At 66.8% G+C, this 15852-nt stretch overlaps 1 protein-coding gene across 9 annotated transcripts in view; it reads left to right on the forward strand.

Moving 5' to 3' along the window:
• TTLL10 (tubulin tyrosine ligase like 10) overlaps nucleotides 1-13725 on the forward strand; it is a 49278-nt gene extending 35553 nt beyond the window's left edge. For 4 of the 9 annotated variants that reach the window (XM_045859026.1, XM_045859034.1, XM_045859031.1 and 1 more), the window contains 13 exons: nucleotides 1605-1670; nucleotides 3247-3598; nucleotides 4264-4344; nucleotides 4424-4559; nucleotides 4720-4838; nucleotides 4976-5096; nucleotides 6501-6586; nucleotides 7013-7184; nucleotides 8040-8211; nucleotides 8676-8816; nucleotides 12487-12603; nucleotides 12920-13013; nucleotides 13289-13725. In XM_045859026.1, coding sequence (XP_045714982.1) covers nucleotides 4284-4344; nucleotides 4424-4559; nucleotides 4720-4838; nucleotides 4976-5096; nucleotides 6501-6586; nucleotides 7013-7184; nucleotides 8040-8211; nucleotides 8676-8816; nucleotides 12487-12603; nucleotides 12920-13013; nucleotides 13289-13683 — 1614 coding nt within the window. In that variant the 5' untranslated portion in view covers nucleotides 1605-1670; nucleotides 3247-3598; nucleotides 4264-4283 and the 3' untranslated portion in view covers nucleotides 13684-13725. Of the gene's footprint in view, nucleotides 1-1604; nucleotides 1671-3233; nucleotides 3666-4263; nucleotides 4345-4423; nucleotides 4560-4719; nucleotides 4839-4975; nucleotides 5097-6500; nucleotides 6587-7012; nucleotides 7185-8039; nucleotides 8212-8675; nucleotides 8817-12486; nucleotides 12604-12919; nucleotides 13014-13288 lie in introns of all 9 variants that reach the window. The other 5 variants (XM_045859027.1, XM_045859033.1, XM_045859028.1 and 2 more) reach the window with 3 other exon arrangements.
• Nucleotides 13726-15852: the final 2127 nt, after the last annotated feature.

Genomic DNA, 15852 nt, shown 5'->3' on the forward strand with positions numbered 1-15852 from the left:
CAGAAGGCCTCTCTGGGCAGGTGACCAAGGGGGGGCCCTGCAGACAGGAGCCGAGCAGAGGCCAGAGGCCGCCGGGCACCTGTGAGGAGGGCCCAGGAGGCTGGGCCCAGCCCGTCAAGGCGCTGACCGCCCAAGGGGGCACGGGGCCTTCCCCTCACCCACTCCTGCGGCCCCAGGGGCGCTGACCGCTCCCTTTGTCCCCCGCACACCCACGGCGGGGAGGCCCCCGCTGTGCGGTGACAGGGGCTGGGGCCGGGCGGCACCACGCCAGCCAGCGTCTCCGGTTCTGAGGCCGAGTCTCGGAGTCCTAGTTCCTGGTGTCTAGTGAGCAGGGGCCACCTCGCCAGAGCCCGTGAGGAGCTGGGGACCAAGGCACTTAGGCCGGCCCAGGAGCCTGAGCACCTCTGAGGGGTCCAGCCCCAAGGAGGGAGGGCAGCTTTAAGGACAGCCGGCATTCCAGGGCGGCCCCCGCGCACGGCCCGCCGGGCAGAGTCAGGGATGGAGCTGGGGGTGCCCCCTCCGAGGCTGCCGGGGGCAGGGGGTCCTTCCTGCCTTCCCAGCCCCGGTGGCTCAGGCGTCCCCAGGCTTGTGGCCCCTTGTGAGGACACTGGTCCCTGGAGTTAGGGTCCCCCCAAGGACCCAGGGGGACCTCAGCTCGTGCCCCCCAACTTCGTCACAACTGCACCGACCCTGTTCCCAAGTGAGGTCACATCGCGGGTTCTGGGGCTGAGACTGCGGACTCATCTGGGGGGCTGTCACCCGGCCCCACAAGAAGCAAAGGCCCTCCAAGCAGAGACTCCTCATGACCCATGCAAGGCTGTGGCCCCCACCCTCAGGGGCTGAGCCCCCACCCTGAAGAGTGGGGGCCCCATGGGTGGGGCAAGGGGTTAGGGGAATGTGACAGCAATTAAAGCCGAGTGAACCCCAAACGCGTTGTGGGGTCAGGTCTGGGGGCTGAGCGTGGACCTGAGGGTCTGGAAAGGCACAGGGATGACCCTGGAGAGGACGGAGGGCCCAGCCCCCAGGGGCACCCCGCCCTGCCCCCTGCTCAGCTCTGGGCCCGGGGTTGGAGTTGCTGGGAGACAGTTGCCAGGTCACCACTGTGTCCCAGGCAAAGGGCCCACCCCAGCTTGTAGGGCAGGTAGGAGGAGCAGGTGGGCCGGCAGCAGGGGCCCCAGCTGGGTGTGAGGGTCTGCCGTCCTGTGCCTCCGCCTGGCCACCAAGGACCCTGTTGGCCCTCTGGGATTCCGCCCAGGAGCAGAGAGAGACAGGGAGGGGAGGGCAGGGGAAGGGTGCCCCCCTGCAAAGGGCCCATGCCCCCTGGGCCACGGCGAGTGGGGCAAGGACCCCAGGGCCGGGCCAAGGTGGGCGTGCCCCCCGGGGGTGTCGGCCCCTCGGGACAAGCTCCTTCACCCAGGACGAGACCTGTCCCCCACCCTACTGACCCCTCTGGGGACCCACGTCCCCGAGGACAGCCTGCGCCTGCCCGGGAGGCACCGGCCAGTCAGGCGATGTGAGCACCGCCCTCGCCCCACGCGGCCGGGCGTGTTTCTGGGAGGGGCCGGGCTCTGGCGCGGCCTCATTCCGCTGGATGTTTTGGGCAGGTTCGCGAGGGCCTTCCGTCCATCACGCCGCAGCGCCGCTTCCTGCCGGCCCCTCCGCCTGGCCAGGTAAAGGTCGTCACTTCTGTTAGAGATTTTTGCTTAGCCTGCCCCAGCGCCGGCCGCCCTTGCCTGCGGACGCAGCAGGCCCCTGCCTCTCCCGGCGGCAAGCTCTGTCTCTGGGTTTAGAGCTCCAAGGCCTGAGCGCAGGGCCCCGGCGGCACTGGCAGCCCGCCGCCGCACCCCCCAGCTCTGCCCAGCCCCGCAGACACAGCACCTGGGCCTGCCCAGGCTTTTGTGTGTTGATTTTGCTAAAGAAATGATGACTCATGGCCTTCTTTTTTGTGAAAATAATAAATACCTGGCTAGAAAAGCCACGCAGAGGCAGGAGGCAGGGTCTCTGCCACAAGCCCCTCCCCACCCAGGCCACCTCCCGAGGCTGCTTCTGCCCCTTGCCTCCGACCCCCCCGCCGCCTGCGCCTGCCCGGCGGGGGCTGCCCACCGGCGGGGGGGGGGGCGGTGGCTGGCCCCTCACCACCGCACGCTGCTGTCGTGACCTCAGGCTTCCCCTGCCGGCTGGCTCCGCATGCACCCCGCCAGCCCCGCCAGCCCACTGCCTGCATGCGCGGCGGGGGCCCACCCGCTCCCAGAGTGCAGAGCTCAGCTGCATGCAGACGGGACACGACTGGGAGGGGACCCCAGGCTCGGAGCCTCTCTGAGGGCCCTGGGGCCCAGCCTCTGCTCCCGGAGTCCATGGCCCCCCACCGTCTCCGGGCCCCGCGCCTTGGGCTTCCTGGCTTCCGGCCCCCCCCCCCCCCGTGTCCTCCTTGCCGGGCGGTGACCAGCCTGTGGGGCACTTCCAGTCCCCTGGGGGCTCCTCCCACCCCCAGCCCCCGGGGGCTCCTCCCACCCCCACCCCAGGGTGTTCCAGGGACCTCCCCTTTGGTGTGGTGCCCGCCACGTCTCCTTGTCCTCCTGCTCTGTGCGCGTGCGTGCTGTGTGTCTGTGTGTCCGAGTGCGTGAGTCTGCGTGTCCATCTCTCACCCCTGGGGCCTCCCTCTGGGGCCTCCCTCTGGGGCCTGCTGGCACGGCAGCCGCTCACTGGGCGCTGCGGGAAGGCACCAGATGTCGGCGCCCTGGGGCCGACCCTCCGTCCTCAGCAGGGCTCCCGGGACCTGCTGCCCGGCCCCGGGGACCGAGCAGGGCGGACGCTGCCGGAGCCCTCCCACCCGGGCCCGGGCAAGGCGGGGCCGGGCCCGGCCTCCTCACTCCCTGAGCGGCAGCTGAGGCCCTGGGCAGCATTCCTTGGGGGGGGACTGGCCTCTCGGAGAGCCCCTGCTGGGCCCTGGGTGCAGGGGCTGCGGCCCTCCGTCCCGCCAGCCCAGCGTGCTCCTGTCCCCCTTCTGTGTGTCCAGCCCTTCAGAATGTCCTTGCCCCCCAAGCCGCCCCCAAGTTGGGGAGGGCCCGTGGCCCCTGAAAGTTCCGAGGTGATGGCCGGCGCTCGAAGCCAGGCCCACTCCTGGGGGCGGGCGGCGAGGAGGCTGCCAGCTCCTCAGTGCCAAGCCCCCTGGGACACAGGGTGCCTCCCCTCTCCCTCCCGGCCGCCCCTCCCAGCGCCTGAAGGCTGGACAGCCCCTCCTTACAGGCAGCGCCGCAGCCAGAGGGTCCGCTCCTGCAAGGGAAGACTCGCCTGGGACAGACAGAATGCACAGCACTCCTTGCCCCTGAGGGGCGCCGGGCCCCACGGTCACCATGGAGACAGGAGCCGGCTACCCCTGAAAACCCGAGCCCGAGACCCCAGGAGGCGCCCCTGCCCCGGCAGGAGGGGCCTGACCGCGTACCAGATCCGGGGGCTGGGACCACAGGCTGCAAGAAGGTCCCACCGACGGGCGGGGGCAGCGTCTTCCCAGAGGTGCCCCCGCCTCGGTGCCCCCGCCCCTGCGGCCCACAGCCACGCCCGCTCCGTCCAGCGCCGGGGGCGGCACCCTCGGGCCCAGGTCAGCACCAGGAGAGGCAAGCGGTCAAGGGTCGCAGGGGTCTGGCGGAGCCACGTCCGGGGACCAGGTGAATGCAGGCCTGGCACGGCCCCCTGGGGCCCGGTGCCCCATTCCGGGGGAGGCGGTCTAAGAGGGGGACCACACAGAGCCATGGCCCAGGGGAGGGGCCAGCGGGCTGGGTCCGAACGGCAGGGGGAGGGGAGACGTCTCCTCTCCACAGCCTGGCGGGAGGTCTGCTGCTCTGCACCCAGCCCCTGCCCAGGGCAGGGGAGCCCGTCACCCCTGCCTGACATGGGTCACCCGTGACGTCATGATGGACATTGTGACCCCGCCCTCCTGAGCCTGTCCCCGCGCCGTGTCCACCCCCAGCTCCAGCCTCACACCCCTGCCCCTGGCCTGCGTCGAGCTCTGCCCTGCAGGTGGAGAGGGGCCCTGCCCCCTCCGTGGCTGACCCTGGACGGCAGCGGCCGTCCCTGCTCTTCTAGCAGGCGTGGCGGGCTCAGGCCCACCGATCAGGCCCGCGCCTGGGACGAGCTGTGCCCAGACGGGCCGGGGGCACTGCCGGGGGCCGTGGCCAGAAACGGGCGGGAAAGGGTCGGTGGGTCCGGAGCGCACCTGGGACCGGCCTTGGGCCGGAATCTGAGCGCGCACCCCCCCATCCCCAGGCTGGGCCCATGAGAGACCAATGGAGAGCAGCCACGGGGACAGGCTCCTGTGTCAGCTGAGCCAGCTGGACCGCGATGCAGGTGGGCTCCGGCAGGGCTGGCGGGGCGGGGGGGGAGCCTCCAGCCAGGTCAGAGCCTCAGGCGGCCCGTCTGCCCACAGACCCCCTGGAGGACACTGTCGCTGGCAAGCCCCGGGCCGCCCTCCTGGAGAGGCACCTGCTGGGGGGGGAGCAGCCACCCCCCAGCACGGGCTGCGGCCCTTTCTTCTACATCGGGGGCACCAACGGGGCCTCAATGTGAGTGGGGGCTTCCAGCCGGGCCCTGTCCACTGCCCCCCAGGGCCCAGCCCAGCCTCAGCCAGGTCACCTGAGGTCCCCTTGTGCCCTCTGCTGGCATGCCCACCCCTCCCCCAGCCCCTGAGGCCCCAGGGTCACGGCCGCCCCTCTGCGCCCCCAGAATCAGCTCCTACTGCAAGGGCAAGGGCTGGCAGCGCATCCAGGACAGCCGGCGGGGCGACTACAGGCTCAAGTGGTGTGAGGTCAAGTGTCGGGACAGCTACGGCAGCTTCCGGGAAGGTAGGGGGGGCGGGGCGGGGCTCGGGGCAGACCCAGAGCAGGGGGAGAGGCCCCGCCCCTCCCCGCGGGAGCCAGGGGGCCTGGGTGGCCCGGCCGGCATCGGTCAGCCGCAGGCTGCCCGGGCCCTTGCTGTGCAGGCGAGCAGCTGCTGTACCAGATCCCCAACAACAGACTGCTCACCACCAAGATCGGGCTCCTGAGCACCCTCAGGGAGCACTCGAGGGTCGTCAGCAGGACGTCGCCGAGCGCACAGGCCAAGTACGCCCGCCCCGGGCCCCCCCCACCCCGCGCTGGGCACCGCCAAGGACCCACCATGCGCCCACCCATCCCGCCACCCCAGCCCCCCAGCCCGCCGGTCCCTGCTCCACTCATCTGCACGCCGTCCCACCCGACACGGCGGCCAGTCGCTGCTCCGGGCGACCCTGTGTTCCGTCCACCCGCCTACACCCACCCACCCACCCACCCATCTCCCCACGGACCCCTCCTCCCACTCCCCGATCTGTCTCCACCCCAAACACCTGCCACCCATTCCACCCCCCAGAGCCCTTACAGACACCCACCTCGGAGCCACCCCTGGGTGTCCCTCACTCAGTCGTTCACTGCCCGCCGCACCCACTGCTGCCCACCCCCATGCCTGTCCTCGCAGACCCTCCACACTACTGTCCGCCTGCGCCCTCTGCCCAGCACGCACGCAGCCTGAGCCGCTCACGGGCTCACCCGTCTGGTGTCCGCCTGTCCACTCTTCGCCCAACCATTTACACACCTGGCCACCTGCCCGACCACTGTCCACCCCCACCAGGCAGGCAGCCGCCTCACCGGGTCACCACGACACCCTCGTCACACCAGCTGATCTAACTGTCCACCCCCACCCTCCCTGCGTCGGCCAGCAACTCTCGCCTGTCCCCCTCCGGGCATCTGTCATTCTCCCACCTGCTCCCACCCCAAATCCACTTACCCACCCACACACCCACACCCACCGACCTACCTCGAGGCCCCCCCACTCCCCCCTCTCCAGACACACACCCGTCTGTCCCCCACACACGGTGGAGGGGACTCTCAGGCCAGGCCCTGTGTCCCTCTGGGGAGCAGATCTGGAAAGGGCCCAGCACGCGACCTGGAGGAGGTCCCATGGAGGAGCCCGGGGTGCCTTGGGCCGCAGAGGTAGAGGCACTCAGCTCAGCTGGGAGGGGCCATTCCGTCCTAAGTTCAAGGATGGCCTGGTGGTCGATGGCAAGGCCCGGAAGGGCATCCCCGGCCAGTGGAAGGGGCCTGGACCAGCCCGGAGCACTCAGGAACCCGCGCGGGCGGCATGCCGGGCACTGTCGGAACTGACCCCTCAGCAGTGCCTGAGCCCTGCGGGCAGCACGGCAGCGGAGGAGGGTGGGGGCGGGGAGCAGGGACGAGGGGGAGGGGCTGGGTGCAGGTGAGCAGCCTGCAGAGGGGCCAGGAGTGCCGCAAGGGTGCTCTGGCGAGGGAGCAGGGTGCCAAGGCTTCCTAGAGAGCAGCCAGACGTGGGGCGCGGGTGCAGGGGACACAGGGGAGCCTGGAGCCCGACCCAGCGCCCCGGGGCCACGCTCCCTCCAGCCTGCCCCCAGGTCCAGCCACGCCTGCGGCGGAGGGAGAGGTCCCTCCCTGCGTCTCCCCAACGCCCTGCTCCCCCAGGTTCCTGAAAATGGAAGAATTTTTCCCAGAGACCTACCGTCTGGACATCAAGGAGGAGAGAGAGGCATTCTTCGCGCTCTTTGACGGTGAGACGCCGCTGGACGCCAGGCCCGCTCCGGAGAGATGCGTTCCGGGCGGGACCAAGACCGGGGCGTAGTTAGGCAGGGCCCGGACCCGGGCTACGAGCAGGTGGGGGCGCGATTTCGGGGGTTGGGGGGACGAGGGGAGCCAGGTGGGCGGGGTCGTGACTGTGGGCGGAGTCACAGCTGGTTGTGTTCGCAGCCGAGAGGGGCGTGGTTCAGGCCTGGGGGGGGTGCTTTCAGGCTGGGGCGTGGCCAGATTCGGGGTGGGCGTGGCCAGGGACTGGATGGAGGTGGGCGGGGTGGGATGGGACGGTAGGTGGGAACTAGATTGGGTGGACGCGGTCAGGAGCAGGCTGCCCCTCGTGGGAGGGGCTGGTGGGCAGGGTCTGAGCCTTGGGCGGCCCTGGACTCCCCTGACTCTCTCCACAGAGACCCAGACGTGGATCTGCAAGCCCACTGCCTCCAACCAGGGCAAAGGCATCTTTCTGCTCAGGAACCAGGAGGAAGTCGCCGCCCTCCAGGCCAAGATCCAGAGCATCGAGGAAGACCCCAGCCACCGCAAGATGCCATTCCGGGCGCCTCAGGCGCGCATCGTGCAGAGGTGTTGGGCTGTACACCACGAGGGGCGTCAATGGGTGTGCGGGGGGCGTCAGTGGGGCGGGGAGGCACTGTTCTGCCTGGGCACTACTCCTCTGTCGGGAAGGAAGCCCACCCAGGCAGCCACTGCCTTCAAGCCTGCAGCCAGAGCTGTCCCTCCCTCCAGCCCTCTGCCTCTGGGCAGGGTCCAGACCCTAGTCTCGCCCAGAAAGGTCTCTCTTGAGCTCCCCACCTGTCAGTGTGACCACAGTCCTGTCTCAGCTGCCGTCGGCCACCCTCCCCTCCTCTCCCCCACGGCCGTCTCAAGCCGCAGCTCCCAAGACCCGTGTCTTGAGTCCTACAGCTCCCTCCACCTGGGATCTCCCCTCCCTGCTTCACCAGGGCCACCCCCCCTTTAAGGCACAATGTCAGCCCTGCCTCCTCCTCCAGGCAGTCCTCCCTGCCCAGGGGCCTAGTCTCCCAGCAAGAGCTGCAGCCTGGGGACACCAAGGGGGCTGAGACCCAGGGATTCTCTGAACCACAGGTGGTGAACCCGAGGCCCACAGGCCAAATGCGGCCCTCCACCTTGTTTCATCCGGCAGCGGTGCCGAGCTCTCGCTTAACTGTTAAGGAGCAGTTACATTTATACGGTCCTGAAATTAGATCTGGCCCTTTGAAGGCAACCTCCAGACACCCCTCCTCCGAACCGTTCAGGCTCAGAAATGTCCCCCGACCCACGGACGCGCACACGGCCAGGGAGGGAGCCCGCAGGTCGCCCCTGGGACAGGTGGAGGGGGCACGGAAGAACTGGCCCGGCTTGGGGCGGGGGGGCACACACAGGCCGGGTGGCCGTGTGCTCAGCCCGCGGGGGCCCGCCCAGGTACATCCAGAACCCCCTGCTGCTGGACGGGAGGAAGTTTGACGTGCGCGCCTACCTGCTTGTCGCCTGCGCCGTGCCGTACATGGTCTTCTTCGGCCACGGCTACGCACGCCTCACCCTCAACCCTTACGACCCCGGGTCCCAAGACCTGAGCAGCCACCTGACCAACCAGGTGAGGGCCCTCCCTGCAGCCTTGGGACAGGACCACTGCCCGGGCACACAGGCCCGCAGGCGGTCCAGGTGGCCTGGGCCGTCCCCTGCCTGCAGTCGGCGTCGCCGGGCCCCTGCGGCCTCCGCGGGGTGGGCTGGGGACGTGACCTGGAGCCCTGCACCCAGCACCACAGCCCGGTTCCCTCCGGGTGTGGGTGAGGCGTGGGGGGGCTAAGGGCCCAGGGGAGGGGTCCCTGGGATGGCCTCAGTGCACAGAGCCTGGGGCCAAAGGTCTCTGTGGAAGGTCCTCGCGGGAAGAGTCTGGGGGCGTCCCCCCCACTCCCTGTGAGGATCAGTGGGGGGCTGGGGGGCTGAGCAGGTCTCCGTGGGAGGGCCTCGGCGGCAGGCTCGCTGCCAGAGGTCCCGGGGGCGGGGCCCCTGGGCGCGCCGGGCGAGGTCTCCAGGAGCCCCGCGGCCTCCCTGCAGTTCATGCAGAAGAAGAGCCCGCTGTACGTGCTGCTGAAGGAGGACACGGTGTGGAGCATGGAGCAGCTCAATCGCTACATCAACAGCAAGTTCAGGGAGCCCAGGGGCCTGCCCAGCGACTGGGTCTTCACCACCTTCACGGTCCGTGCGCCCGGCACGCCCGCCTCTCGCCCTGGCGGGGCGCCGAGGGTCAAGACCCCTTAGGGCATGCGGGGGGGCAAGGGCAGTGTCCCCTCGGGAGCGGGCTGGGCCTGAGGTATGGGACCGCCTGGGGGCGGGGGTGCGCCTGTCCTGAAGGAAGAGTGTGTCCCCCTCGTGTGCCTGGGTGGGGGGAGCTGGCCACCCCGAGGCGTCTCTGTGCGTCCACCCTCGACGAGAGTTCACGTTCTGTCCACATTCCCTGCAGCAGCGCCCCCTCTCCCCACCCTGCGAGCACTCCCCCTGGGTGTGACGGTCAGTGGTGGGTGGGAGGCGGCGCGTCCCTGTGGGTTCGACCTGTGTTTTGCGGATGACGACGATGATGAGTGTCCTTGCCTGTGTTTCCCGGCCCTTTGTGTGTGCGCCTGCGGGAGAAAGCCTTCTGTTCCGATCTGCCGGCCTTTTCCCTGTTGCAGTTCCTCACGGACTCTGGGCGCCAGACCCTTATCAGACGTGTGATCTGCAAACTGTTCTATGAGTTCTTTTTTACTTCCTTCATAATGTCCTTTTTTTTGCACAAAAGTTTCAGAGTTAGATGAAGGACAAATTTTTTCCATCTCTTCTTTGGTTATTTATTTGTTTGATTTCACGTGTAAGAATCCACTGCTAAATCCAGCATTAGGAATATTTATACACGTTTTCTTCCAAAAGTTTTTTTAGTTCAGCTCTTACATTTACTTAAGTGATTGGCCATTTTGGTTATTCGCTGCGTGGGGTATGAGGTAGGGGTCCAAGTTCATCCTTTGGTGTGCGGACGTCCCGAGTCCCAGCACCGTTTGTCAGAGAGACTGTTCTGCACACGTTGTTGGGTTCTCTCTGCTCTCACGGTCCTGTTCCCGTGGGGCAGGGCGGGGGTCGGGGGGCCTGTCCCTGAGCGAGCACCACACACCGGATGCCCTAGCCCCCTCCTCTTCCTGCGTGGAGTCGCGCTGCTCCATCGTCTCGGGAGGAACCGCCCCCGCCTGGCGGGGACGCGCCCCGTCAGCCCCGGTGTGTGCTGCGCTTGGGTGTGCTCCTGGTCTGGGCTGCGGCTCCCGGGGGCTGCCGTGTCCACACGCGTGAGCAGCGTCGGCGAGGGGCGTCCTTCTCTGTGTGTTCGTGTGGTTTGGGGCGTGTCTTCTCTTTCTCGTGTGAAGAGCACGTGGAAATTTCATGTTATTTAAATTTTTGGAAGAATTCACCAGCAAGGCTCCCTGTTCTGGGGCTTTTCTATTGGGAAGGTTTGTTTTTATTATTATTATTATTATTATTATTATTATTATTGCTACTGCTAATTTGACCTTTATTTGTTAGAAGTTACACTCAGACTTCCTATTTCTTGTTGACTCAGGCTAATGAGTGTGTCTTTCTAGGAATTTGTCCATTTCTTCTAAGTTGCCTAATTTGTTTTAAGTACAATTGTTCACAGCATTCTAGGGACAGTTATAATCCTTGTTAAAATCACTTTCATCTCTGTGCAAGGTCCTCCTTTCTGGACTTGAGCAGTTTCTCTTCTTTCCCCTTGTCCTGGCCGGTCTGGGTGAGAGCTTGTCTTTGCCCTGAGCCAGCTGTCGGATCCATCGATTTTTCTCTGGTGTTTTCCCTGTTCTGTTCCGTGTACGTCTGCTCTAGTCTGCTTGCTTCGGGTTTGGGTCTTCTCGGGTCTTGTCTTTCTGGTTTCTCGAGGCTGAAGGTTAGCACGCTGGTTCGAGCGCTTCCTTCTCGGTGAACGCAGGTGTTTTTGGCCACGGACGGCCTCGGAGCCCCGCCCTCGCCCCGCCCCCGCCCTCGCCCCGCCTGCACGAGGCCGTGACGGCGCCCGTGCGGCTGCTGTTTCTGCTCCAGAGTGTCAATTCCCACGTATTTGTGGGTTTCCCAGTTTTCCTTCTCTTTTTTTTTCTGGAAACCTTTGATCCCTGATTCTATAGTTGACGTTAAATAATTATTATTTTTACGTGTGACAAGGACAGAGATATTTTGGTTATCTTAATAAAGGAGTTTGTAGTCTTAAATGATACACACTAAAATATCTGTGGATTTTTCTCCCTTCTTATTGATGTTTAATTTCATGCCACTGGGGTCCAGGGACACGCTTGTATGACCCCGACCCTTTGAAAAGGGACCGCATTTGCTTTGTGCCCGGACGGACCGGCATCCGTCCTGGAGCGGCTCCGTGAGCGCCGGTGCAGCGCGTGAGTGGGCGGGGCTCTGCAGATGTCCGTCAGGCCTCGCGGCGGCCGGTGCAGCTCCCGCGTCCCACCGTCCCACCGGCGTGTCTCCCCGTCTGCGCGTCTCCACACCGCGGACACTGGGGCGTGCAGGCCTCAGCTGTCGCTGCGGAACCGTCTCTGTCTCCCTGCAGTTCCAGGCTCTCTTCTTAGGTGCATCTATGTGCATAATTACTACATCTCGAATTATCACTGTAAAATGTGCTTTTTTCTTCGTACCCTCAATTTTTGTCTTAAAATCGATTTTCTCTGATACTAGTATAGCTCTTCTGGCTGCTGTTTGCATGAGAAACCGTTCCCACCTTCGACTTTCAGCCTCGCTGTGTCTTTGAATCGCAGCCTCACAGACAGAACAGCCGGGGTTTATGCATTTCACCTGTCCCTGCCTTTGATCTGGAAAGTCTGATTTACATTTAACGTAATTACTGATGAGGTGGGATTTGCACCTGCTAGTTTGCTATTTGTTTTCTGCCTCATAGCTTTGTTTATTTTTTTAAAGAGTTTATTTTTAGACAGAGGGGAGGGGAAGAAGAGAGGGAGAGAAACACCAATGTGTGGTTGCCTCTCATGCGCCCCCTACTGGGGACCTGGCCTGCAACCCGGGCATGTGTCCTGACTGGGAATTGAACCAGCGTTCTTTTGGTTCGCAGGCCAGCACTCAGTCCACTGAGCCACACCAGCCGGAGCAGGGGGAGGCCCTCTGAGGACACAGGTCCCTTGTGCCCCTCCTGGGCTCCACCCTCTGACAGCTCTGGTCTCCAAGAGGCGAGGTCCTTCCCTGCCCCCATGGTGTGACAGGCACCACCCCGGTCGCCTGCTCCCCTGCTCCCCCCGCTCCGCCCCCCAGCCACAGCAGCCCCGAGCTGCTCCCCCAGCCCCTCAGGCACACTCAGACACCCCGCGCCCCACCTGCTCGCTACTAGCTCCTCAAGGAGGCCACGCAGACCAGACCCCTTCGTCCATTACGAAAGTCACCCAGAGCCCACATGCCCACACCCCACTCCGTCTTCTCCACCAGCATTTGTGGCTTAAGATGCTGCGCAAAGTGCGTGAGGACCTCCGGGGGGACCTCCTCCAGGTCACAGTTGTCTGTCTCTCCTGCTGCGTGCGGTCTGCCCAAGGGCTCCCGTCAGTCTTGGGCCCGAGCACCTGCCACACGGCCGGAGCCCCACCTGCATGCCGAGTGAATGAAACGAGAGTGACTGAGTCTCTGCCTATACACCTGTTTCATGCTCCGAAAGTGGGAAAACGCAGGCAGGTGTGGCTGTGCAGGTGTGGGCACAGGTGGGAGTACAGTGAGGGCCCAGGTGAGGCTGCAGCAGAGGGCGTGGCTGTGGCCGTGCAGGGAGGCACAGCCAGGGCCTCCGGTGACAGCTGGTCCCCACCTGCTCCCTTCCTGCCCACAGAAGCGGATGCAGCAGGTCATGGCCCACTGCTTCCTGGCCGCCAAGTCCAAGCTCGAGTGCAAGCTGGGCTACTTTGACCTCATCGGCTGTGACTTTTTGATTGATGACAACTTCAAGGTGACCTTGAGGCGTTCCAGGGTGGGGGGGCCTGGTAGGCAGGTGCAAGGAGGGTTAGGGTGTCTGTGCACAGCCCGACCACCCAGACAGGCCCCCCGGCCCTGGGGGGTCCATAAGGCTTCGCCCCTCCTGCAGCTGGGGCGGCCTCCGAGGCCAGACCCTTAGCCCCTCGGCATCTCAGCCCCTCGGGCAAATACGGGGAGTGAGGCCCTAGAATAGAAGCGACCTGCCCAGGGTCACCCAGCTCGCCAGGGCCTCCGCCTCCTGCTGGCCGACCTGGTTGGCGGGCAAGGGTGCTGACGGGTGTTGGGCCCAGGTGTGGCTGCTGGAGATGAACTCCAACCCCGCCCTGCACACCAACTGCGAAGTCCTGAAGGAGGTGGTGCCCCGCGTGGTCGTGGAGACCCTGGGTGAGGCCCCCTCCACCGCCTGCCCAGGCTCACATGAGCCACCCCACCTTCTCCCCACGCTCAGACCCCGCAGACCTGTCTCCCCACACCTCGCCCCGCCTGGGTCCCACCCCTCACCTCCTTCTTTGCCCCCATAACCTGCACCCCAGCCCCGCACACGCGATGCTGGAGGGGCTGGGTTCCTGCCCCTCTCGTCTGCCCGGGACAGCGTGCCTCGCTCACGCCCTCCCATTACGCCCCGCCCCTTCGCCCCACCCCCACCCCTCTGCCCGCAGACCTGGCGCTGGAGACCTTCCAGAAGAGCCTGCGCGGCCAGAAGATGTTGCCGCTGCTGTCGCAGCGCCGCTTCGTGCTCTTGCTCAACGGCGAGACCGACGTGTGGCCGCGCCCGGGGAGCTCCCGCTACGTCCCCCGACCGCCGCCCCGGATGGCCTGTGAGGCCGCGTCCGCCGCGCCCCAGACCCGCGCGGCAGACCAGCCGGGCGCGCGCAGGCCCAGGCCACCCCGCTCCGCGCAGGGGCACCCGCGGCCTCACTCCCCCGGCCCCGACGGCGCCCCGGCCAGCGAACGGCAGAGAGCAGATAGCAGGGAGGCGGTGCGGGAGCCCTCCCCGGGATCGGCCGGGGAGGACCGCGAGGGGCGCAGGAGCGAGGACCACCGCGGCTCCTAGCGGCCCTCCCCTGCGCCTTCCCAGGACCTATAAAGGCTACTTTGTTACAAGCGCCTCCTCCGAAGCGGGTCGCTCAGGGCCCTGGGGGGCGCACCCTTGGGGATTTCCCAGCCCCACCCGCCCCTGCCCCGCGGCTGGGACCTGTCCTTGGGAGGCGCACAGGGGTGGGGGGAGGGGTGGTCAGCCCTGCAGGAAGGGAAGGTCAGCCCCCACAGCCCCCTACTGGGCTTGTCCTGGAGCTGCCTTCGCCCGGGGAAGTGGCCAGGTGCCCTCCTCCGTGGAGCCTCATGCCGCCGCAGAACCCACAGGACCCCTTCCACTTGGCTCTGTGATCTCTGATGAAGGGGTCTGGGGGTCCCCCTGAGTTCCCAAAGGGGAGGGCTCCCTCAACCCAGGACTGTTCCTCAGGGCCCCACCCTCTCCCACACCTCCACCCCGGCCGCAGCGCCTTCTGGGCCCCAGACCCCAGGGTTCGTTGCCCCCACCCAGGGCTCTGACTCCCAGCAGGACGCAAGGTGGGAGAGCGCCCTGACAGACGTGCACGGGGACAGGGGCCCACCCTCGTCGGTGCCTGGGTGGCCTCACGTTCCACGTGGGCCCTGCCCCACGGTCCGAGGTGATTCAGGGCCTCTGATGTGTCCAAGCTCCAGACCACTCGGTCTCCATCTCTGTACCCCCGCCCCCAGCCATGCTGCACCCACCCCGGTCCACACCCCAAGGTGCAGACAGCGGCCCTGGGCCCGCCCCAGCTTGCGCCTGCCCCTCCTGCACCCCCACGTGCTCGGCTCACGCCGTTGGCCAAGTCACACGTGTGCCTGACCCGCCCCGGTTCTGACCTCCAACCCACGCCCAACACCCGTGGCCTCCACCGCAGCGGGGACGGGCCGCCAGCCCTTTCCGAGCTCCCATGCTGGCGTTTAGGCTAGGAGGGGTGTGCAGCCAGCCCTCCACCGCCGCCAGCCTGCCGCTGCATTATTCTCATGGGTGCAGCAGAGGGCGCCAGAGGGCGCCGAGCGCTGCTGCATCTCCGCCCGCCCACTGGGGGCTGCGGCCACAGAGCCAGGGAGAGAAGGGATGGGGGGACGGGGGCTCAGAGAGGTAAAGGGAGTCCCCCAGGGTCACAGAGCCAGTGTGGGGCCCCTGCTGGGCCAGGGAGCAGGGCCCCAGCTGCAGACCCGCTGCAGCCCTCACGGTCCTGCTCTCTGCCTTGGCTCGGAGTGTGGGGCGCCCAGGCAAGAGGGCACCGAGTGGCCAGGGCCCGGGAGCCAGAGTCCCCTGCAGCATGTCCGGTGGACCCTGCATGAGGGGCCACGCTCAGCTACTGCTGACTCTGCAGCCCAGCCGGCCAGCCCTGAGCCCGAGGCTGGGGTGGGGTGAAGGGCAGCCTCCATCAGGGACCGGGGGCCTCCTGGGCGGACTGAGCGCACCCAGGTCTCCGTGAAACTGGCACCTGGGCCCTCGGGGCCATGGCCATGTTCCCTGCAGGCACCCAGGCTGCCTCACGGCCATGCGGCTTCAAGGCCCCCTCCCGCTGGGCCCTGTCCCAGCTCACAGACCTCTCTCTGCCCCCCCACCCCACCCCACCGTGCGCCCCTGCCTCTGGGCTGCCCATGTGGCCCACGGCGACATCAGTACTGACTGACCCAGGAGGTTCCGGCCCCCCCAGGTGGAGCCGACCTGTGGCCTCGGGGCTCGTGGGCGTGGCCTGAGTCCTCAGGGAGATGCCGCGCCCGACGCCTCTGCCGTCCCCGGACCCTGAGCGGCTGCAGTGATGCTCGGGGACCCGCGGCACAACAGGAAGTGCACGTTGGCAGAGCAGCCTGCCCCGTCCTGACGCGCCCCCATCCCGGGGCTCCCCCAAGGGCCTGGGCCGTTCGCTGCCCTTAAGGTCCCAGTGTCCCACCCCCCAGGGCCACTGCTGTTCGCCCCCAGAGGCAACGGTCACACCGCAGGCCCCACACAACCCATGGTCAGGACCCGAGGGGCCCGAGGGGCGGGAGGGGCGGGCAGGGGATGGAGACCGGGTGCCACGGGGTAGGCGGACGCAGGCCCGACTGGCCACCACTTCGAAAACCAGTCCTCGAGGGGCAGGTGCTGGCGTTCAGAAAAGAAGACCCACACCTCAGAGCCCAGCCTCCCTCTCAGTGCCGCAGAGGTGCTTGTCTGTAA

The sequence above is a fragment of the Phyllostomus hastatus genome, unplaced genomic scaffold (assembly GCF_019186645.2).
Source record: "Phyllostomus hastatus isolate PE091 unplaced genomic scaffold, TTU_PhHast_1.1 phas_scaffold_182, whole genome shotgun sequence".
Taxonomy (NCBI): Eukaryota; Metazoa; Chordata; class Mammalia; order Chiroptera; family Phyllostomidae; genus Phyllostomus; species Phyllostomus hastatus.